The 20,527-nt window shown below is 36.1% G+C and overlaps 2 protein-coding genes across 2 annotated transcripts in view; both read left to right on the forward strand.

The window, feature by feature from the left end:
* The first annotated feature begins 2,140 nt into the window (after positions 1–2,140).
* On the forward strand, positions 2,141–15,282 carry pxdc1b (PX domain containing 1b). The gene is made up of 5 exons (XM_065294855.2): positions 2,141–2,942; positions 9,779–9,870; positions 9,995–10,112; positions 12,376–12,487; positions 13,292–15,282. The coding sequence occupies exons 1-5, from the start codon at positions 2,693–2,695 to the stop codon at positions 13,419–13,421; spliced, it is 702 nt and encodes a 233-aa protein (XP_065150927.1). The 5' UTR covers positions 2,141–2,692; the 3' UTR covers positions 13,422–15,282.
* Positions 15,283–15,797: 515 nt separating this feature from the next.
* Positions 15,798–20,527, forward strand: part of acad11 (acyl-CoA dehydrogenase family, member 11) — a 53,576-nt gene continuing 48,846 nt past the window's right edge. Inside the window, exons 1-7 of the mRNA XM_065294852.2 lie at positions 15,798–15,987; positions 16,079–16,178; positions 18,179–18,304; positions 18,568–18,729; positions 18,822–18,986; positions 19,438–19,579; positions 20,308–20,429. Of these exons, the coding sequence (XP_065150924.1) occupies positions 15,863–15,987; positions 16,079–16,178; positions 18,179–18,304; positions 18,568–18,729; positions 18,822–18,986; positions 19,438–19,579; positions 20,308–20,429 (942 nt within the window). The 5' untranslated portion in view covers positions 15,798–15,862. The remainder of the gene's footprint in view (positions 15,988–16,078; positions 16,179–18,178; positions 18,305–18,567; positions 18,730–18,821; positions 18,987–19,437; positions 19,580–20,307; positions 20,430–20,527) is intronic.

The following is a 20,527-nucleotide window of genomic DNA, read 5'->3' on the forward strand; positions in this document are numbered from 1 at the left end:
CTAGCAAAGATAAAATTAAAATTTGAAATTACTTTTAACCAAATTGATTATACTTGCAATTGTTTTTACAGTGTACCCACTGAGTAATATAAAATCTGTTGGCCTAGGTGCAAAATGGTGTACTTTTTGAAAGGGTACGGCCCCAGTGACAGCTAGAGACCATTTTTATCTGACAGTGCTTGTTGGGTGTCCTGATCATAGACTGTAGAAAAGATGGATGTAGTGTCCATGACGTCACCCATTGGTTTGTGAAGATCGTTTTTGAAGCTTAAAGGAGGCATTGCCTGCTGTCGCCATCTTGGTCGTGCGTCACCACCATAGACAGTAAAAGAAATGGACACAGCGACCCCGTTGGATTCAACGGAGACAAGTGAAGCCAATTAGAAGCTCACACTTCCGGGGGGTCGAGCGTACTGCGCAGACTCAAACTGAGCTTGGTGACGTGAGCAACCTGTGTGACAATTGTAAGTCTTCTAATAGTTGTGCCAAGAGAAATCTGAATCACCCACCGAATCTTGCAGAAACGGCGAGCGTGAACAGGAGTACATTTTGTATTAAGTATATTTAGTATTCTGATTAATTACTTTGTCATTTTGCATAGTATTTATTTATTTTAAAGTTTAACACCAGTACGCCATATTCTACATGCGCTTCTCCTCCTGTCCATACGGTAATTTCTCTACTGTGCGACAGAGAGTCGCGTGGTTATGACGAAATCGTTAGCATAGTTTTACTAAAACTGCTTCTACTGGGCCATAACGTAAGATACAAGGTAATGGAGCCTTTTATACATTTTCGTGTTTCTTTAGAAATAATTGATGCACAACTTGAGTCTTTAATGTAAAGTTATTCACTGTCAAAGTGACGCCAAAATGAATGGGAGTCAATGGAATGCTAAGAGCAGGTGGGGTCCGCTAGCTAATGGCGGTGCCCAGGGCTGCTTCAATAAAATATGAAACCCTGCCCCCCTGGTCACCACACATCACTCGCGGATATCCGAAATTGGGTAAAGGGGCGGGACGTGGTTGAAGCTGAGGTTGATGGTTACTGAAACCACGCCCGCCTAGTTCGATTCTAGTGACAGCAGTGGCTATTCAACCGCCACTCAAGTGGCCACGACCCTTAATTATGCAGAACTTTACAGCTTAATATAATTTAAACAGATACGTTTAAAAAAAAATCACCCCCCTCACAAAATTAGCTATACAGACCAAAAACAAATTTTGTACCAGGCTTTTTTCTGCTCTAAAGATGTCCATTTTAACATGGAGGTCTATGGGAATTGACTCCCTTTTGGAGCCAGCCTCTAGTGGCCAGTCGATGAATTGCAGTTTAAATCATTTCCATATTGGCCTCCACAGAGAGATCGAAGGTTGTCCCTCGTTCCTTATGCAAATTTAAATTTAACAAGCAATCCATTCAAGGGGGACATATCATGAAAATCTGTTTTTTTTTTTTTACATGTTTTAGTGCTAGAATTTGGTCCCCAGTGCTTCTGTCAACCTCGAAAATTTGTAAAAGATCAACCCAGTAACTTAGTTTTGGTAAACCATTCTCTGCAAGCTCTGCAAAAATAGGTAATAAAGATTTGGCTCCCCTTGTGATGTCAGAAGGGGATACTGCACCTTAATCTGCACTATCCAACCACGGCACTGCCATTTAGTACAGATCAGCTAATTTGCATATAAAAGGACACACCCCAAAAAGGCACATTTTTGCTCACACCTACAAAGTGGCCATTTTAACATGCTATAATAAATTATCTATAAGATATTTTGAGCTAGAACTTCACATACATAGGCTTACTCTGATTTATTTTTAAAATGTCTTGTGAAATGTCCCCTTTAAGTGAAGAAATTTTAGGGGTCCCTAAGAACTAGCCTACATTTTTGCATCTGTTGCATGTTAAATGTTTTTTTTTTTTGCGCAAAAAATATCACGTACAACGCACACTTCCCAAATGTAGCTGATGACTACTCATAACACTCAGATGAATGTGAAAGTGATCAGCAGCTTTAAATGTTGTTCATCTTTCTCTCTCTGTCTCTCTCTGTCTCTCTGTCTCTCTCTCTGTCTCTCTCTCTCTCTCTCTCTCTCTCGCTCGCTCGGGTGAATTCTTCGCATAACTCTCTGTGTTGAAGGCAGTGAGAAGGAAGGAGGGGTGGAGAAGACTCAACTTCTGCCAATAGAAGGAAGCGCTCCCTTTTTTATCTCTGACAAAACTCTCGGCCTGTTTACTTCGTCTGTTATTTTCTCCGCACAGATGATCATCTCTGGACTTTATCCGCCCATCTAATGGGATTAAAGCGACTCGGTTATGAAGACGTAGAGAAAGACCGGGACAGTCCGTTAAAAATTTAAGGGAACCGCTAAACTTTATCATCCAGCAGTCTGCGCAATTTTGGAATAAAGGAAGGCAACAGCGTGCGGCTCGAATACTTAATGTTAAATTTCAGAATCATATAACCAGGATTAAATACATGTGAAGATGCGCTGCTTATCCGCCTGCCACGTTTGAAGACTGTCAAGTGGCTTTAAACAAGGCTTTTTGCGTTGACAACGCATGATATTTGATGACAAATACGTGTTTTTAACCTTTTGAATGCGTGCGTCAATCTGGATGACTTTCCCCTGCTTAAATGTGTTTGAAGTTGTCCAGGAGGATAAATGTACCCCGTGAGGGCACAGTGAGATGGCATCGGCGGTTTTTGAGGGCACATCCCTAGTCAACATGTTTGTGAAGGATTGTTGGGTTAACGGGATCCGGAGGCTCATGATAAGAGGAGAGGAAGAGCAGTTCTTTGAAATAAGGACCGAGTGGTCGGACAGAAATGTTCTGTATCTGCACAGGAGCTATTCGGATCTGGGGAGACTTTTAAAAAGACTTATCGAGTGTTTCCCCGAAGACAGACGAGATTTATCCAAGTCTCCTCTCATAGAAGGTGGGTGTGTTGCTCATTCGTCTGATTTTGTTTGAGTGGATCTCAACCTTTTTTAATGAACTTTTTCATAAGAATATTTGACCCCCCCACCCCTTACTAATATATTTTAAAGCGTGGTAAACTAGAAAGATATACATTTGCTATATAAATAATCAAGAACCAACATGAAAATACCGTAGTCTATTTTGTTCACTATAGTAGCAAATACTCTGGTAGGCTATATTATATTAACAATATATTATTGGGTAGTATTACCCATAGTAAATTGATAAACTGTAATAAATATTGTAGTATACTTAAAAAAATATAGCGCTGTCAAAAGATTTATCGCGATTAATCGCATACAAAATAAAAGTTTATATTTGCATAATATATTTGTGTGTTTATTGTGTGTTAATATTTTGTATATTTAAGAAAAAATGTAGGGATGCACCGATACCACTTTTTTGGAATACGAGAACGAGTACAAGTACTTGCATTTCAGTACTTGCCGATACCGATACCGAGTACTTAATAAAAAAACATGATTTAAATTTACAGGTAACAGCTTTAGTCATATAATTTAACAAAAAAAACAAAGGACTAGTTTTCCAGTTTGTTGTAAACTCTGCTTCTTTGGACAACACAAGAGGCATTAACCCCTTACTCACCGCTCAAACATAGACATTTCTCAGACCGTGGTATCGATTCCAGGTATCGGGGGACTTTTAACGAGTACGAGTACTTTAGAAAATGTGGTATCGAGGCCAATACCCGATTCCAGTATCGGTATCGGTGCATCCCTAAAATTTATCTATAGCCCATATAATATAAAATATATAAAAATCTCAATAAATACACATAAATAATAGTAAAAGTTTAATAAATACATACATGCATGTGTGTGTATGTATATATACAAAATAATTACACAGAGGGCACACACATATGTTATGCACAAACAAACTTTTATTTTGTATGCGATTAATTGCGATGAATCTTTTGACAACCCTAGAAAAAAACACATTGTCACAAAAAAAGAGATAAAGATAAAACATTCATTACAAGCATTCAAATATCTAGATTTTTTAGTTGTTGGTTAACTTGTTTTAATGTTTGTTTTATAGTATTTTAAATTTTAAGTCACCCTAAGGCCTCTTGGAGGTCTGTTAAAGCCCCAGACCCTGCGAAACATTGCTTTATTTTATACATGTCTCTATATTCAGTACAGAGTAACATAAATAGAGAAGAATACATTATAGTAAAAACATTAAGTTGTTTCCTCTAATACTTACAATACCCTATCTTCCCCATTGTGTTTTAGTCAAAAGGTTTTGATAGTCAAGTGTCTCAGGTAAGGATGACCCACCCGGACGGGACGTTTTTCATGTTGTATGGGAACAAGGTTCAAGTAGCCTGCTTAATAATTTACAATGTAGACACAATGACACACAAAACAGAACTGCTATCATGTGGCTCCTTTCCTTTTAAAACAGATGAGTCAGTCTTATGAATATAGATCAGCCATATTTGGACCTTATGTCAATGCTAAAAAGCACTGTTATATGCACTGTTAACCCACAAGTCAACACTGTTAAATGCACTGTTAACCCACAAGTCAAATAGTAAAATTACAGTTAAATGTTTAATTTAGCCTACCAGATTAGTAAGTCTCACTTACAACAATCATGCTTTTTAAATGTTTTTTTATTAAGCATACATTGATATAGCAATTACAAATCATTTATCTGAAACAAGATTTAAGTTTTATTGCAGGCCTATATCTTACTTTCGATGAGAAAGCTACTAAATATCTCCCCCTATGGTCCGGTAACGTTACTGCAATGTTAAACAGAGACACATCTGCCCAAACTGCATCTCCTTTTCATGAGGCACTTATAATACAAATAACAGTTTCACCTGTTTGCCTTTTGTAGTGTCCTCTCTTACTGAGTATTTGTCTCCTTTGTGATCAGTTTTGGAACAAATAGCTTCATTGTGAAAGATGACTGTTGGGTTTGAGTCATTGCGAAACATCAAAATATTGACTGTCATGTTTGTGTGTTGAGATACAGTGAGCTCTAAGTGTTCAACTACATAATTTCATACATTAGGAGGATGACAACTATTGTATGCTCTAATATGTTGTCACACACCTTGATATGTAGTTATTAAATGTGGATAAGCGTAATGACCTGATCTCAGATCAGAGTAGTGAGATTGTGTACTATGAGATCTATGGCAGATGACATGGCATTTACAGTTGCCATGATGCCTAATATGTGCAGTCTTTATCTCATTGGCATGGTTTCTTTGTATCTAGGCACTGTCTGCCAAACGGCTTTGGCTGAAATGTCCAACTTTTCTTACCATGGTGCTTTTATACCACTGTGCTGTCAAGAAATGCCATTATAGTTAGTCGTACGATGTAAATGCTGTACAAATGTCTATTGATGTTATGCCTTTTATTTATTGAATAGCTTTTTTAAAGCTAGGTTTAATTTGTATAACTTTAAGAGAAGCTAAAACGACTTGGTTCTTATTTTTTATTGGCCTACTTCTTGTTTTCGAGTTAACAACCACCAGCTTGGCACAAAGTGAGAGATACTTTCCCTGGCTCATGTCATCACTAAAGCTCAGAGTGTTCTGGATGCATCCTAAATTTAGTACCCTGTGCCCCCAGTGACCATACACACATTCTCAATACATAGAGATAGAGATATGAGGTGGACACATGTGATGTTGCCATATAAAGGCACAAAACATAACATTGTGTAAAAAGTATATAAAGAATAATATTCAGGAAAGAGCTGAAATGTTACATGCGAAATAACCCTTATGAAAATTAACCATGGTTTGTGTAGTAAAACTATGGTTTTGCTGATAGTAATCAATGATAGTAATCATTGTTCTTGCAGATTAAAAAAGTGTTGTTTGAGGTTTTCTGGTTTCTATAGGAGTGAAACCCCCAAAACCTCTTCAAAAAGCTTCAGAATGACCCAAAAGTGTTAAATAATGACTTGTATCTGATGTCTTAAGTGTCTACTCTCTTGTTTGGATAGCACGATTGTTTCAGTTCAACATAGCTCAAATAATGTAGCTGGTTGAGAAGACTCTTTTCTCAGTTGTGCCACCAAATTATTTTGGTATTGGACCACTAAAGCAAGCAAACTTCTAGAACAAGATAACTTACAGCAAAAATGTGCAACAGTTCCAGGTGGGTCTGTATAGATAACGTGTTAATGGTTTACAGTTACATCAACATGACCAAAAATGACTAGACAATTGTGCTCTTATTTATTTCGACATCAAACAGGCATCTTGTGAAACAGTTTTGTTCTCTTATCTGCTAAAAAAAGATCACATCATCATGCTGAGTGTTAACTAAAGCATTATGAACCAAATCATGTTCATCCAAATGTGTTATTTTGTTAAACATGGATGCTGGTTAGGGGATAATATCGAAAGACCAGGTGTCAAAAGTTGTTTCCTCCATCTGTTCAGTATTTGAGCTCAGAAGAAGCTGTGTCTTATTGGTTCCTGTTTTGTTATCCGTATGGATATGGCTTCGATGTGTAGTCTTTGCCCAAAGGGAGAATACCTGAAAGCTGAAACAGCATTTTGTCCACCCTCAGAATAAAGGTACAATAGCTGTTACAGAGGGACCCTTTTTAAAAGTACACATTTGTACCTCAAGAGTGCATATTAGTACCTCAAAGGTACATATGAGCAGTGGCGGCTCGTGACTGCTCATCCGAGGGGCGCAAATTTAAAATATGTGTTTGGAGTGTCATGTTTGTTGCTCGTGTTTTCAAAATATGTGTTTGTTGCATCATGTGCATCATGTGCATTACGTGTTTTGTCAAAATAAGTGCCTGCTGCACACGTGTCAAAACCATTTATGATAAAAGAGACGCTCACGTTCAGAAAATACACGCAAGACACTCACTTAACAGTAAACTCTGATTACGCATGAGATTATACGAGTATCTGGCAAACGCGTCTGCAGCAGGCACTTATTTTGACAAGACACGTGATGCACATAGGTTCACTTGACGCGCCAAACACATATTTTGAAATTACGAACCACACACATGACGGGCTACATACATGTTGTGACGAACTTGGCATCGAGCGCCCTCGAAAAAAGAAGTCACCGGACGCCACTGGATATGAGGACCTTTTTAAGGGGCACTTGCTTTTTTAACCTTTTTTTTGTGTGTGTGTGTAACCGGTTACAGCGAACTCAGGAAATGGACACTTCCACAGCAAATCCTGACTGGAAGGGCAACGGAGAAGCATGTATATCTGTTCAAACAAACAGCACAGCTGGATTTGGTCATATTTAAGCTGGTGTCTTATTTAGAAAATCTTTCTTAAGGAACCCAACTTGTTCTATTATTTGTTTGCAATGTAAGCAATAATATAACTCAAGAAGGACTTCCCACATTACAAACATTTAAATGTGCAATGTGGGACTTTTAAAAGGATCTCTTGACAGAAATGCAATATAATATACATAACTATATTATCACTGGTGTATAAAGACCTTACATGGAAGTCGGCGTCATGTTTCTACAGTAGTGTGTGTTTTTTCCCTATGTTGTCTGCAGATGACAACATGTTTGTCCTGCGGGAGCTACCGTAGCTTCTCATTGCATTTCGAAATTAAGGCTGGTTAAAGTTCGCCATCTAACCACTAGATGCCTTTAAAAGTCATGCTTTGTTTCATCAACAAAGCGCCTTTTTGTAGATTTTTTATATTCACTCATTCAAATTATGTATTCAAAAATTATTTTGTGGTTACATCTCTGTACAAATTTACACATGTAAATGTATTCTAGATCTGAATTAATTTCAGAAACGGCTTTGTACCAGATTTTTCCCCAATTGGTTCGTTCCGGACAGAGACAGCATTTTAACGTTTCCGGTTTTCGGTTCAACCCTAAAGTTGACGTTCCTGAACCAATTAGAACAAAAAAATTAAGTTCCCGAACTGGTTAATAACGTTCCATGTCAGCTGTGGGACATACAAAGAAATAAGTAGGCTGATCATTAGGACATTAAACTTAAATTATTAGTCTACATCATTTTCCTTAAGTCTCTGTCTTGTCATCAAACATTAAAAAAAGCTGCATTATGTAAGCGGCATAACTGTAATTCTGAAATGCCTACATTTGTTTCAGCATTATACATGAATTAAGACAAGGACAATTTCTGCCATTTCGTTTATTGGCAAACAACTTAAACAAATGTTTTTATTAGAAAAAGAATACTGTGGTATTTCGATATGATTTGATCTGTATGTGTCCTGTCAAGAACAGAAATTTTGTTCACTTGCTTTATGAAACGCGTCTCTCCATGTATGCACTTTTGAGTGCACTTAAACACTCGCACACACACACAGACGGAGGACGAATTCCCAACGGTGCTTCAGAAAGAAGATGCAGCATAAACAGTCGCTCCACATAAAGTAAAAATGATGTTGTTTTTCAGTGCTTTTTCGCCAAATGTATTTTAATGGACTACAGTATGAGACAAATTAGCGCAACTCTTTCTCAAGTTTATACATCGAGTTCTGATCTTTGAAGGGTATAGGGAGAATCACGTTTGATTGGGGTTGGACCAGACACATTCAACCGCATGTGCGTCTGTGCGAACAGAAAATGTCTCACTTTACCGCATTTTTGCGGTTAAATTGTTTTAAATCACTTAAGTGTTAACATTTGCAAGTCTTTGATGAGTCAATGACGAAAGAACGAAGAAAATAACGGTATTAACCAGTTACCATTATTTTAAATAAACGATTCTGTTCCGGAACATATATTTTTTGAAAGTTTCTGTTTTCGTTTCTGTTCCTTGCAAAACATCAAAAGTTTCTGGTTTTCGTTTACGTTCCGTGAACCGGTTCAAAGCCTTGATTTCAGATATTTGATAATGATAAACATGGTAGCTTTGAATAACATAGCACAACACAGTTAGGCTTGTTGTCATAGTTATTATGGTCCAAAGATGATTTAATGACCTCTCTGAGGGATGATGTCATCAGTGTGAGACGTTAGTAATGAATAGTAAGCATTACATCAGTGTGGAGTTTTGTGGAATCTCTAACAGCGCCTATAAGAGAAGTCTGTTGTGCAAAATAGCTGTGACCATAGACTGTGGTCATTGTTGTCATCATCAACAGCATCATTGTTATAAATATAGCTTTAGGTTTGTCTGAATGATTAAAGGATGTGTTGATGAACAACTGCATAGATTCATAGTTCAATTGAGTAGTTCAAATAGTTCAGCATATGACAATTACAAAATGTTACGAGAAATGCAGATGTTTTCTTGTAAATCCCATCGGATTTGTATACTAAAACACTTCCATATGGCACTTTGGTCAGATTGAATCATGTTACCCATAAGGAATGTCTACAATTTTATACATAATGACTTGAATGAGACTTTGAATTGAATTGTTAATAGAAAGGTTAGGACCTTTACAGAATGGCCTGTATATTGCTAACATTTAAGCCGACCTTTTGCTAAACCATGCAGGATTTGTTGTTGCGTGTTCCTTTCCAGGTTTTATGGGATCAGATAAAGTTTCAATCCCATCGTAAAATTCAACATAAATGCACAGTCGGGAGTGTGCTTTTTATTATACTACAGAGATTTAGGTGATGGCTGACAGGAATATTATCACACCCTTGTCTAGACTGCACAATAAGTGGTATGGTTGTAAAAGAAGAGGTCAAATTAATATTGGCCTTTTAATCAGAACGTCACATCCCATTATGACTGCACATAAAACCCATAGAGGGTTTTAAAAGACGCTGATATGTTTTTTCTGCTTTGTGTTAACATAGGCCTCGTGAAGATCAAAGAAGCGAGAGACATTGAGACTAAGCTAAACGAAGTGGAGAGGCTGTTGAAAATCGCCATTAATATGCCTCGGAAGGTAAGAGATTCAATTGCTGACACATGTTTCATGATGTAAAATATTATGTAAAAATATTATGTTTGTTTACTTTTATAAGAAGTTTTGTCACGTATTGGGTACTAAAACAAAATATTTTTCTCAGTTTTCTAGGTCAGAGGTTGTTCTAACATTCTTTGAGCGTTCACCGCTAGATCAGGTCCTGAGAAATGACAACGTCCACAAAATTCAACCATGCTTTCAGAGTCCTGTGAACATTTCAGGTGGGCCTTTGTATGGTAATATTATCACACTCCAGTTAGTTGATGGAAAATCCAAAAGAGCCCAATTTCTTCTCCATGTTTGCAATGAGCTGTGTTTTAGCTTTTCCCTTTTTCCACATTAGTGATTTCATTCAAATCCAACACTTTCTCACTCACAAAACAAACATACGCTGTAGAAAGAATTCCAAGTTCAGCTCCTCCTATACAAAAATTTTGTAATAAAAGTAATTTCAACTTAATATTTAAAATTTCGACAGGTGCTCAAATGACTTATTAAATGCTTCCAATTACTTAATAAAAGCAAGTTATTATTTAAGCAATAATACTTAATATACAAGGTAAAACAGTTTTACTGTGAAAGTTGGATTATTTTCAATTGGTAACTTTAATTAAATGTTTAGGGTGTTAGCAACTAAAGTAATTTTTAAAAGTTTCTTCACCCTAAATTTTCTAACTTTAAGTGAAACGTTTCAGTTGACAAAACGTATTTTTTTTAAGTGTTATCAATTGAAGTTATTTTTTTCAACTTTCACTTTTAGAGTTTATGTAAAAATATATAAAGAGTTTGGTTCCAAAACGCAATAAATCCATTTTGACAAATTTGGGTAAAAAAATGCTATACCAAAAAAAAATTCTGTTACAAACTTTCACATAGCATCTTTAGGTAAGGCTTATTTCGCGATAACTACCGGCTGACTCTACATTATCCCGCTTATTACACGGCTACTTGCCACATAAGAAAAAAACTGGACATGAATATGAATTTGAAACATTTTATTGGCATATTTGTTTTAAATTAAAATTTTTATCCTTCCGCGAAACTTTGCACAGATGCATAAAATTATCGTAATACCTTATTAAGATCATCTGCTTCACTTTGTCTCCATTTTTTTCTCTTTTAGCCAGTCTTTGAGAAGTTTTAATGCCCATTCTGTATTTTTTTTTTGTTGGCTTCGTAGCTGTCATGCTCTATTTTGTCAAGTTCAGTCTCAGTAAGCTCTCTGTGTCTTGTCGTTGTTTGTTCTTCTATCCACTGTTTAAATGTTTTGTTTTTTCCATACATGTTAAAATTAATGTCAAAATTTTCCATTCTTAATTGTGGTTGTACAGTGTTTGTCACAAGAAGGCGCCAAACAGTAATCTTTGTTGGCGCGGAGGGATTTTAAACATACAAGTAGTACCGGCTATGCGTTATTACTTTGGAGCGGTTATTATTTGAAAAGAACGAACCTGCAAATGACCAATCAGAATCAAGCATTCCAGAGAGCCGTGTAATAAGTTATAATAACATTAAAAATTCAAATCCATAATTTGATTTTCAAAGCTTTATTATAAAAGCTGATTTTTTTTCAGCAAAATGCAATAAATCTATTGCATTAAAAATGTGGATTCATCTTTCCCATGTTATATTCATTTAGTTGACTAGTGTTATACACTGATTAAAATTAATAAACATTAATGGCATTAATCAAAACACTTACTTTGTCATATTAATAACACTGTCATTGCTGCTGTCATACTTGGGACGTCGTCGCAGGACTTTTTTGACAGCGATCAGCTGTAAAATGTTTTGGTCTTTCTCGATTTTCGTTGACTTTGAGTAAAATAATGTAAAGTTTTTCATAAGATCCCCTGGGGTCAATGTGTTAGCATGACAGAAGCTTGATGCTGTCGTGTGAGAACAAGCAACAGCATTTTTCCTTCGCCCGAGTGCCTCCGCTTAATTATTTGATTTTGATGGCCCCGCAACAGGAAACCACAGGTTTATCAGTGCCATCAGAATTAATATTTTGTTTGTTTTTTGCTTGTTGATCACGAATACAAAGTAGATGAGGAAAACTAGGATTCTGTGTGTATTCAAAGCCTCACCATTAATGTTTACAATGGTGCATGGAATGGTGCGCTGTGATTGGTTTAGTGGATTTATTGCATTCTGCAAAGAAAGAAGACTGGTGTTTGTCACGGTTTGGAAAAAGGGAGAAAAGATGACAGAATAACACGGTGGATATTGGATTTTGATAATATATCGTAAAATAAAGAATTTACTTTTTAATACTGACCTGTTACAATAATGATTTTTGCGGTAATAAAAAAAAAAGGCATTTATCGCGTTTTGGAACCAAACTCTTCATATGTTCCCATAACATATTGATCATCACATACACTTTTTACAGAACAGAGTGCTGTATGTGTCTATATTCCTTATAAAGCCCCATACTTTTTGATTTTTAGTATTCTAAAAGCTCATTTGATATTTCCAAAGAGATCATGAGGTCTAATGGGTTTTGCTTGGCGAACACTGAGACCATTGTGTTTGATGAGAGCGCTCCGCAGGACAAAGAGAGACCTTCCTCCACTGACTCAGCCCAGCATTCGTAAGTATCTGACAATCACTCATGCCACTCATATCACTCCAAAACTCTACGTGTATTAAAGAAAATGTGTATATTGTTACTGAAGACATGATTACATTCATCCAATGGATTTTACATAAGCCATAACAGACTTGTGGTATTGTTTTCCTTGTGTACACGTTGCTCTATCACACACACAGGAAGTGGTATTTCCTTCCCTGGGTGTGAGTAGGAAGTTATGGAATGAATTTAGAGACGCTCCTTTTTGGACCCCAGATGACAGTATTTCCACACAAATACATTAATACTGATGTGCACTGTTGACTAATGGATCTTGTGGAGTCATATCCTTATTGGAGGTGACAAACAACCACGCTTTAAAGCTGTAATAACTGTCTGTATTGTTTCTGTTATGTCATTGGTTTACTATTGGTCTAGCAATGACTCTTTTTGTTAGTAATGATTGTAATAATAGTGCTGTTATGCCTTAATAAAGGGTTATGATTCATTATATATTTGCTGTTTGAAAACCTAGTCACTCTTAATGGTCACTTGTTCATACCACACACAAAAAAAATAATGCTTACAGTAATTCATCCTACATAATGTAAATAACATTTGTTGAAATACATTATTATTGACTGAGTAAGGTCATGTCAATCATTGAAATCAAAGACTGAAATCAAACAAATATTTAGATTATGAGACTTTAGCCTGGATCTGACACTGTTCATCAGCTCACACGATTTCAACACGGTTGTCCAAGATGCTTTACTATTTGTTCTTGTAATAAAACCCTCCTTTATAATCTTCCTCAATATGCAGGTATGATGAAGACGGGAGAGAATCGCTGGATCCTGTGGATCAAGACCTAAGTGATGATGATCCAGAAGCTTATGTCACCAACCTGTCCTACTATCACTTGGTTCCCTTTGAAACGGACATCCTGGACTGACTGACAGAGTTCTGCATTTGCAGATATCTTGAGGAGGTGTTGAGCTCCATGCGGATATCCAGATGCTTATGCCGCTTGCCAGTGTTTATTCATGGCAGGAAGACCAAATGAAGCGATCAGCACTAACTTCCTGACTGCCTTTATCACGATTGGATGGCCTGAGACCACCATGATACTGTAACTACCCACGTGCCTCATAGATGCAGATGAAAAACAATAACATATAAAACATAATGAGAAAGTAAGGAAGAGTAGTGAAATCTGGGATGCATTGGTTGTTTTAAGAGGTGTGACTTTTTTGTGGTCCGATTCTCAGAAAAAAAATAATTTTCCTTCCGCGGAAAGAGTCATTAATTTCCCTCTGTGGAAATGTGTTATCCTTCTGACAATCGTGTGACTGTGATGGATGTTTTGTTCGGCAGAAAACGATTATTGTTATTGTAATGAAACTTATCAGAACTTACAATGTGGATTTTAAAAGCCAGATGCTGGTTTGTTTGTCTGAAATCAGCACTGCAGTTATAGCGCAGTTGTCTCTTTTTACAATAGGAACACATCCCTAATGTTGTAGGTTCATCAAGGACTTCTTATACTTTTGTATTCAGACCCTCTTTATACTTTAATTTTGGTTACTCCTTTGTTTTAATTAACATTTATTATGAGGCAGCTGTTGGATAAGACATAATACTGTGACATATTATAATGCAACTCAAAAAACGCTGATATTAATAATAACAGCCATTTCTAGGTGTTGAGGTTTGCAAAATGTGATTTTTCGAAGTTTTGAAGATTAAGCTTGAGTCATACAGACATCCAAAGTTTTCTCACTATGCAACAGCTCCATCTGAATGAAGGGGGCGCAGTCCTGAACAAGCCCCCCAAGCTCACCACTGAAACAAACAGCATCTTTATTCTAAGAAAACAAGCGTCCATTTTGCATAAGCAAGCACAACATGCCAATTTTCTTTCTCCATTTTCTTTACATGTACCAAAATAGGTATTATCTTGTTTACAAGTGCCTGCCACAGGCGACGAACATTGCCTGGCACTGATAAATAATGTTTGGTATCTGCCATTGATGTGTGATAAATACCATTGTAGCAGTCATCTTATCTAAGATGAAAAGACATTTCGTCTGTATTCGCCAATGGTTATTTCTGCGCAAAAGGACTTTGGACTGTAGCTGAACTTTCCTCTTGAATACAAAGGATATGGACGCTCACTTGGCACAAGGTCTACACACACACACACACATGCACACCCAACACACACTACTTTGTAATACAGTCATGTTCATCCTGCTTGCCCGTCAGAAAGTTCTGCTCTTTATTCAGTTTACAAATTTCTGTGCTTTTCTAATTCTTCTTTCTACAGCATACAGATATAATGAACAAACACATGTTTTAAATTAGATCAGATTTGGTTAATGGATTGTATTTAAAATATTTATATATTTTTGCAAACTTACAAATGAATAGAACAAATTGATGCCATGGTCTGGTAGAAAAAAATTGTTTTCCTTGTGCATTGTCATTGTAATCACAACCTCACAGTAGTCTTGTCTAGCCGTACAGTATAACATTCCTTTGTGACTTCTGGAGTTGCATATGAAGGCTCATAATTTATACAATCTCCCATTATTTTCATCTAAATGTTGTATGTTTTATTTTAGGTTGTCCCTCATGTTACAGTAGGCACACATGCAACAAAAGTGCAACATTTAAAAAGGGCCGGGTGTCAAAAGAGAACAGGAGCACATCATGTAGCCTTTTACTAATAAGTGTAAATCCTATATTTGATGAATGAATAACATGGATAATTTATACATAACATGACATTAAAGAATTTTTTTCAAAGTGTTTTTTGTATTTTTTCTCATCTGGTCTACAGTCAATATTGTTTTCTTTTTTTAATGATTTCCTCATCATGATTTATTTAAAGCTTGATGACACCTGTTGTTCATTCAGAGTATTGTTAGAAAATTTATATTATATGAGATAATTACTGAATACACTTATAAATTTATATATTTATCACATGACCATTTCTAAAGCAAATCCTTTTAATGTTTATTACAAAAATGCCTATATTATCATTATTAAAAATCATTATTATCGAGTTCTAGTTTAGCTAGGAGTGACCTTTATTTTGAAGTACACGGCACTATTTTGTAACGTGAACTTCGGAACTCCTGTTAAATAAAAGCAACATCCATGGAAAAACCAATATAAAAACTTTTAAAACTTATGTAACTAATTGACGTTATTATCTCTTAACTTAACACAAATAATGTCTTTCACAAAAGGAATAAAGCTTACTACAAAATCCCTACATAAAAGTCGATGTGATGGAGTGGCCAGTCGTGACTTTTATTTTGAAATGTCACGGCACTTTTTGAATCTTGAACTTTATTTCTCAATCTCTGTACAAAAGCATAAACGATGGATCGCCAAACAACAGCTGTTCGAGCAGAACATCGATTTGACATTAATAACCTGAAAAGATACCTGTCAGGAAAACTTGACAGCTTTTCAGACACCGCTACAGTAAACGTACAGCAGTACAGGTAAATAAATAAAGAAGGAAATCTCCCAAATAATGCCATTCGTATGCAAACAATCTAATATTTGCTATTTTATTTACTTATCTTTTAACAGATCTGGCCAGTCCAACCCAACATTTTACATTGCGACTGCAAATAAGAGTTATGTAATGAGAAAGAAACCTTCAGGGGAACTGCTACCTGGAGCTCATAAGGTAGTAAGATGCATTGCATGCATTATAATATTGAATTAACGTAAAGGTTCGTGATAACTAATGTATGTTTACTAAGTTAAGAAGCCTTGAACTGTTAAATTATCGCTGTTGCAAACACGCACACAGGACTTTGTCACCATATGACTGAACTTGACAACTCAACAGCTAAGTGTATGTGAGTCAGTTTACCACTAGAGAGAGACAGATGCACAGAATACAGAAAATTGTCACTTAAATATTTATGCATATTTTTCACACGTTTTAGAGTAATTGTAAACTTCACCAACATTATGTTGTAAGTAACTATCTTATATAATGTAACATCTTCAATGTACTCATCCTACTATGTGTAAAATGAGCTCTATTTTATCAAGCAGCTTCTTGAGGTCTTACCCTGTGAGGTATTGAAGGAGTTCCCATCTATTTTTGGCTCTTATTGGCTGCTTTTTCATTATTTGCATCTTATATAATAATACATATTTATGGGTCAATGACATGACGTTAATTATTTGGTGTCCTTATGGTTCAATTAAATGTGAAAGGGTTAAACTTTTGCATACATTTTCTTTTTTTGAGGGACCAAGTCTAAAATTTCTGGTTTTATTTCATTTTGAAAGAATTTTTGGGGGATAATTGCATAAATGTAAATGTGGTGTAACCGGTTTGTGTCAATTGATGTAACTAGTATTTTTAAATGAAAATACAAATATATTCATAAAAAATGTGGAATAAAATATAATCATCTAGTTTAGTGTTATATGATTTTTTTACATACATTTTTACATCCTTTGTCAAAGATTATTTAGAAAACAGAGCTGTTTTCAGCATATGTCAGGACAAATATAACAAAAAACGCATAAAAATTTACATTTTAAATTAAAATGTACAAAATTTAGAAATAAATAATATCGAGGTGAATAAAATATTTTATATTTCTTATTCTTTGGGGCAATTGGCGGTTACACCATTTGACATTCTCAGGTTCATTCAGTCTTAACTTTCATAGAAATGGTGCAAATGTAATTTTTTTGCATAAAATTAGCATAAATGCACTATGTGCATTGAAATAAACCTGATGAGTGCTTTTAAAACAAGTTTTTTAAAAAGATTTTTGAATTTCTCATCATGCCAAACCGTTTTTGTCACTGACCCTTATACCACAGAGCTGTTGAATGCTTTATTCTGACAGGTTGAGAAATGTTACACGCGCATTATTTTTCGATAACCGCACAACTGACCTGTCAAAGGAGTAAGGAATAATTGACGACGGGCTATTTAATTATTAAAAAATAATGCACGACATGAAGCAGAGTGCCGTTACACAACAGGGTGTAACCCGCGAGGGTGTGCATTATTTTCAAATAATTTAAAGGACCGGAGTCAATCTACAATGGTTACCACAAACATTGCTCTGTTAAGACATTTGACAGGTCAGGTGTGCGTTTTACAGAAAAATAATCAACACCAGTGGAACATTTCTCAACCAATCATAATAAAACATTCAACAACAGACCCGTGGTATAACTTAAAATAATCACCAGAGCAATGTAACCGTGGTATAAGAGGAATAATTGATGTTTGTCCTTTGAATTATTTAAAAATAATGCACAATCGCAGTGTAATGGCACAACACAAATTACCACCTTGGGTGTGCATTATTTTCTACTAATTCAACGGCTTGTCGTCAATTATTCCTTACATAATATAATCTTATTTTATATTAAGAATACAATTTATCCACATAACTAAATTCTAGATCAAAAACATTTTAGACAAGAGAATGTAAACATTTGTCTGGGATTGTAAGTTATCATTTCAGTTTGATTTGGTTAATGTTGGAATCAGATGATGATGCACAACAATAACAGTTTATAATGCACAAATTGAAGTCTGACTTTTGTGACCTTTAACGCAAATCTATGTGTTTTACGACAATTTACATGCTACTGTATTCCTAAGAGTTACACATGTGATTATAATGTTATATTGTGTGAGTTCAGGTGGACAGAGAGTACAATGTTCAAAAGGCTCTGCATTCTGCTGGTTTTCCTGTTCCTCATCCACTGCTGTATTGCCCAGATACATCTGTCATCGGTACAGAGTTCTACATCATGGAGCATGTAGAGGTATTCATACATTATTAAATCTGTGTACAGTGGTTAAAGTGTTACGTATAGCTCAAAATCTTGTGTTATGTCTCTTGTGTTCTACTTGAAAACAAAACAAATATATATGTTGCAGTCAGAAGAGTGTTATTCCACAGTTGAGATTCCAAACTGAACCAGCAGGGGGCAGTCGTGATTAATGTTTCTCTGCTGATTTATTTACAGTAATGTAGTTTAAATGGTTAGTTGGTTGGCACTATTATGTCTTTGTGCCTGCACATTAGGGTCGTATATTCAGGGACCTGAGGCTTCCAGGGATCAGTGTAGCAGAACGCGGTGCTCTTTATGTGGCTGCAGTGGAGACACTAGCCAGGCTTCATTCTCTTGCTGTCAGGACACTCGGTCTTCAGGGATACGGGAAGGGGCCGGGCTATTGTAGAAGACAGGTGAGCTGACATGTCCAAATAAATGCAATTTACTTAAAAGCCACTGGTTGTGTTTTTGGCCCATAAGGAAAATTAATTTCAGGGTTTTTTAGGTATCCACATGGACAAAACAGTACAAAGCCTCTGCCCACAAAAAGATACCAGCTATGGATAAACTCTCTGATTGGTTGAGCCACAACCTGCCAACCAGTGACGATGAAGTGACCCTTGTTCATGGTGATTTTCGAATTGACAATCTGATATTCCACCCTACAGAGGTACTCAAGCATTACAACTTTTATAAAAATATGTAATGTATGTTAAAACTTTTGTGAGACTTGCTTGAATTTTATTGCTAATATGTCCAAATTGCTTTTCCATTGTCTTGTCAATCAAGTTTTATGTGATAACTGCCTTTATAACAGTGGCATTATGTGAATTTAATAAGCATTTTCCATTTCCTGTTCTGTCAGCATATGATGTATTGCAGAGAAAATTGGAAAGATCAAATGAATAAAAACAAACTGGTGGAGCAAGTCTTTAATTAACCTCCCATTATAACTTATCTTTTATCAGAACGTTGTTATTAAATTTTCTTGCGTAATAATGTGGAAGTGAGTAATTTATATTTTACTGTATTTCTATCATTCAAAGCCAAACCTCGGCACCTCTAATAAAAAAATTATGTAGTGACACTTCGCTCATCTGAATATTTTTTTCTCTTTGCAGGCTCGCGTAATGGCTGTCCTGGACTGGGAATTGTCCACAACCGGACAGCCAATAGCAGACTTGGCCTACTTTCTGATGCCACACTATTGGCCCAGTCGCTACAGAGTCATCAGCTCAATGGGCGGAGTCACGGGAGTAGACGGTAGGCTTTGCATCTTGTTTTTGTTTTTAAATTGTTATTGGCACAGAAGTAGAAATCATGGTGAGGAAGATTAAAGATGCACTGTGTAACGGATCTCTTGACCGAAATGCAATATAATTTACATAACTATATTATCAGTGGTGTATAAAGACATTACATAATGAACTGCATTGTTTTTATTACCTAAGAATGAGCCATTTTTATCTACATACACAGCGGGTCTCCTTACATGGAAGTGGCTGTCGTGTTTCTTAAGTAGCCCTAAATGGACAAACTCACGTTTTGTCACTACCTTGTTTCAGACAATTACGTGTTTGTCCTGTGGTGGCTACCGTAGCTTCACCATGCGTTTCAAAAGGGAAGGGTGAGCTGTAAACTGAGACGTTGGTTGCAATTCACAATCTCACCACTAGATGCCACTAAAATCTACACACTGGACCTTTAAAAATGTGATAAAACATAATACATACTCATACAGATGCAGAACCTTTGTCTCCTGCAATGGGTCAAAATAAATGCACAAACTTCTATCAGAAGTGACTCACATTCAATTCATTTTATCAATATGTGTGTTCCCTGGGAATCAAACCTATGACCTTTGAGCTGCTAACGCAACGCTCTACCAACCAAACTTTTATGGTTATGACTTATTACAGAAACAATGCTCCTTGCTTTTTTGTGTATGCATATCGCAATGCATTTACCATCTGTTTATTATTGTTGACCAGGAATTCCCTCTGCAACCGACCTGATCTCCATTTACTGCCATTGTCGAGGGATCCCAAAGTCTCTTCCTCAACAAAACTTCTTTGTTGCCATGGCCATTTTCAAAATGGCTGCAATTGCACAGGTATGAATCGGGTATATGGTGACTCTGCCATGGTATTGTATTAAACTGTTAATATTAATATATATTAATCAGTTAGACATTCACACATCTCACAAATA

This window comes from Paramisgurnus dabryanus, chromosome 22 (assembly GCF_030506205.2).
Source record: "Paramisgurnus dabryanus chromosome 22, PD_genome_1.1, whole genome shotgun sequence".
Lineage (NCBI taxonomy): Eukaryota > Metazoa > Chordata > Actinopteri > Cypriniformes > Cobitidae > Paramisgurnus > Paramisgurnus dabryanus.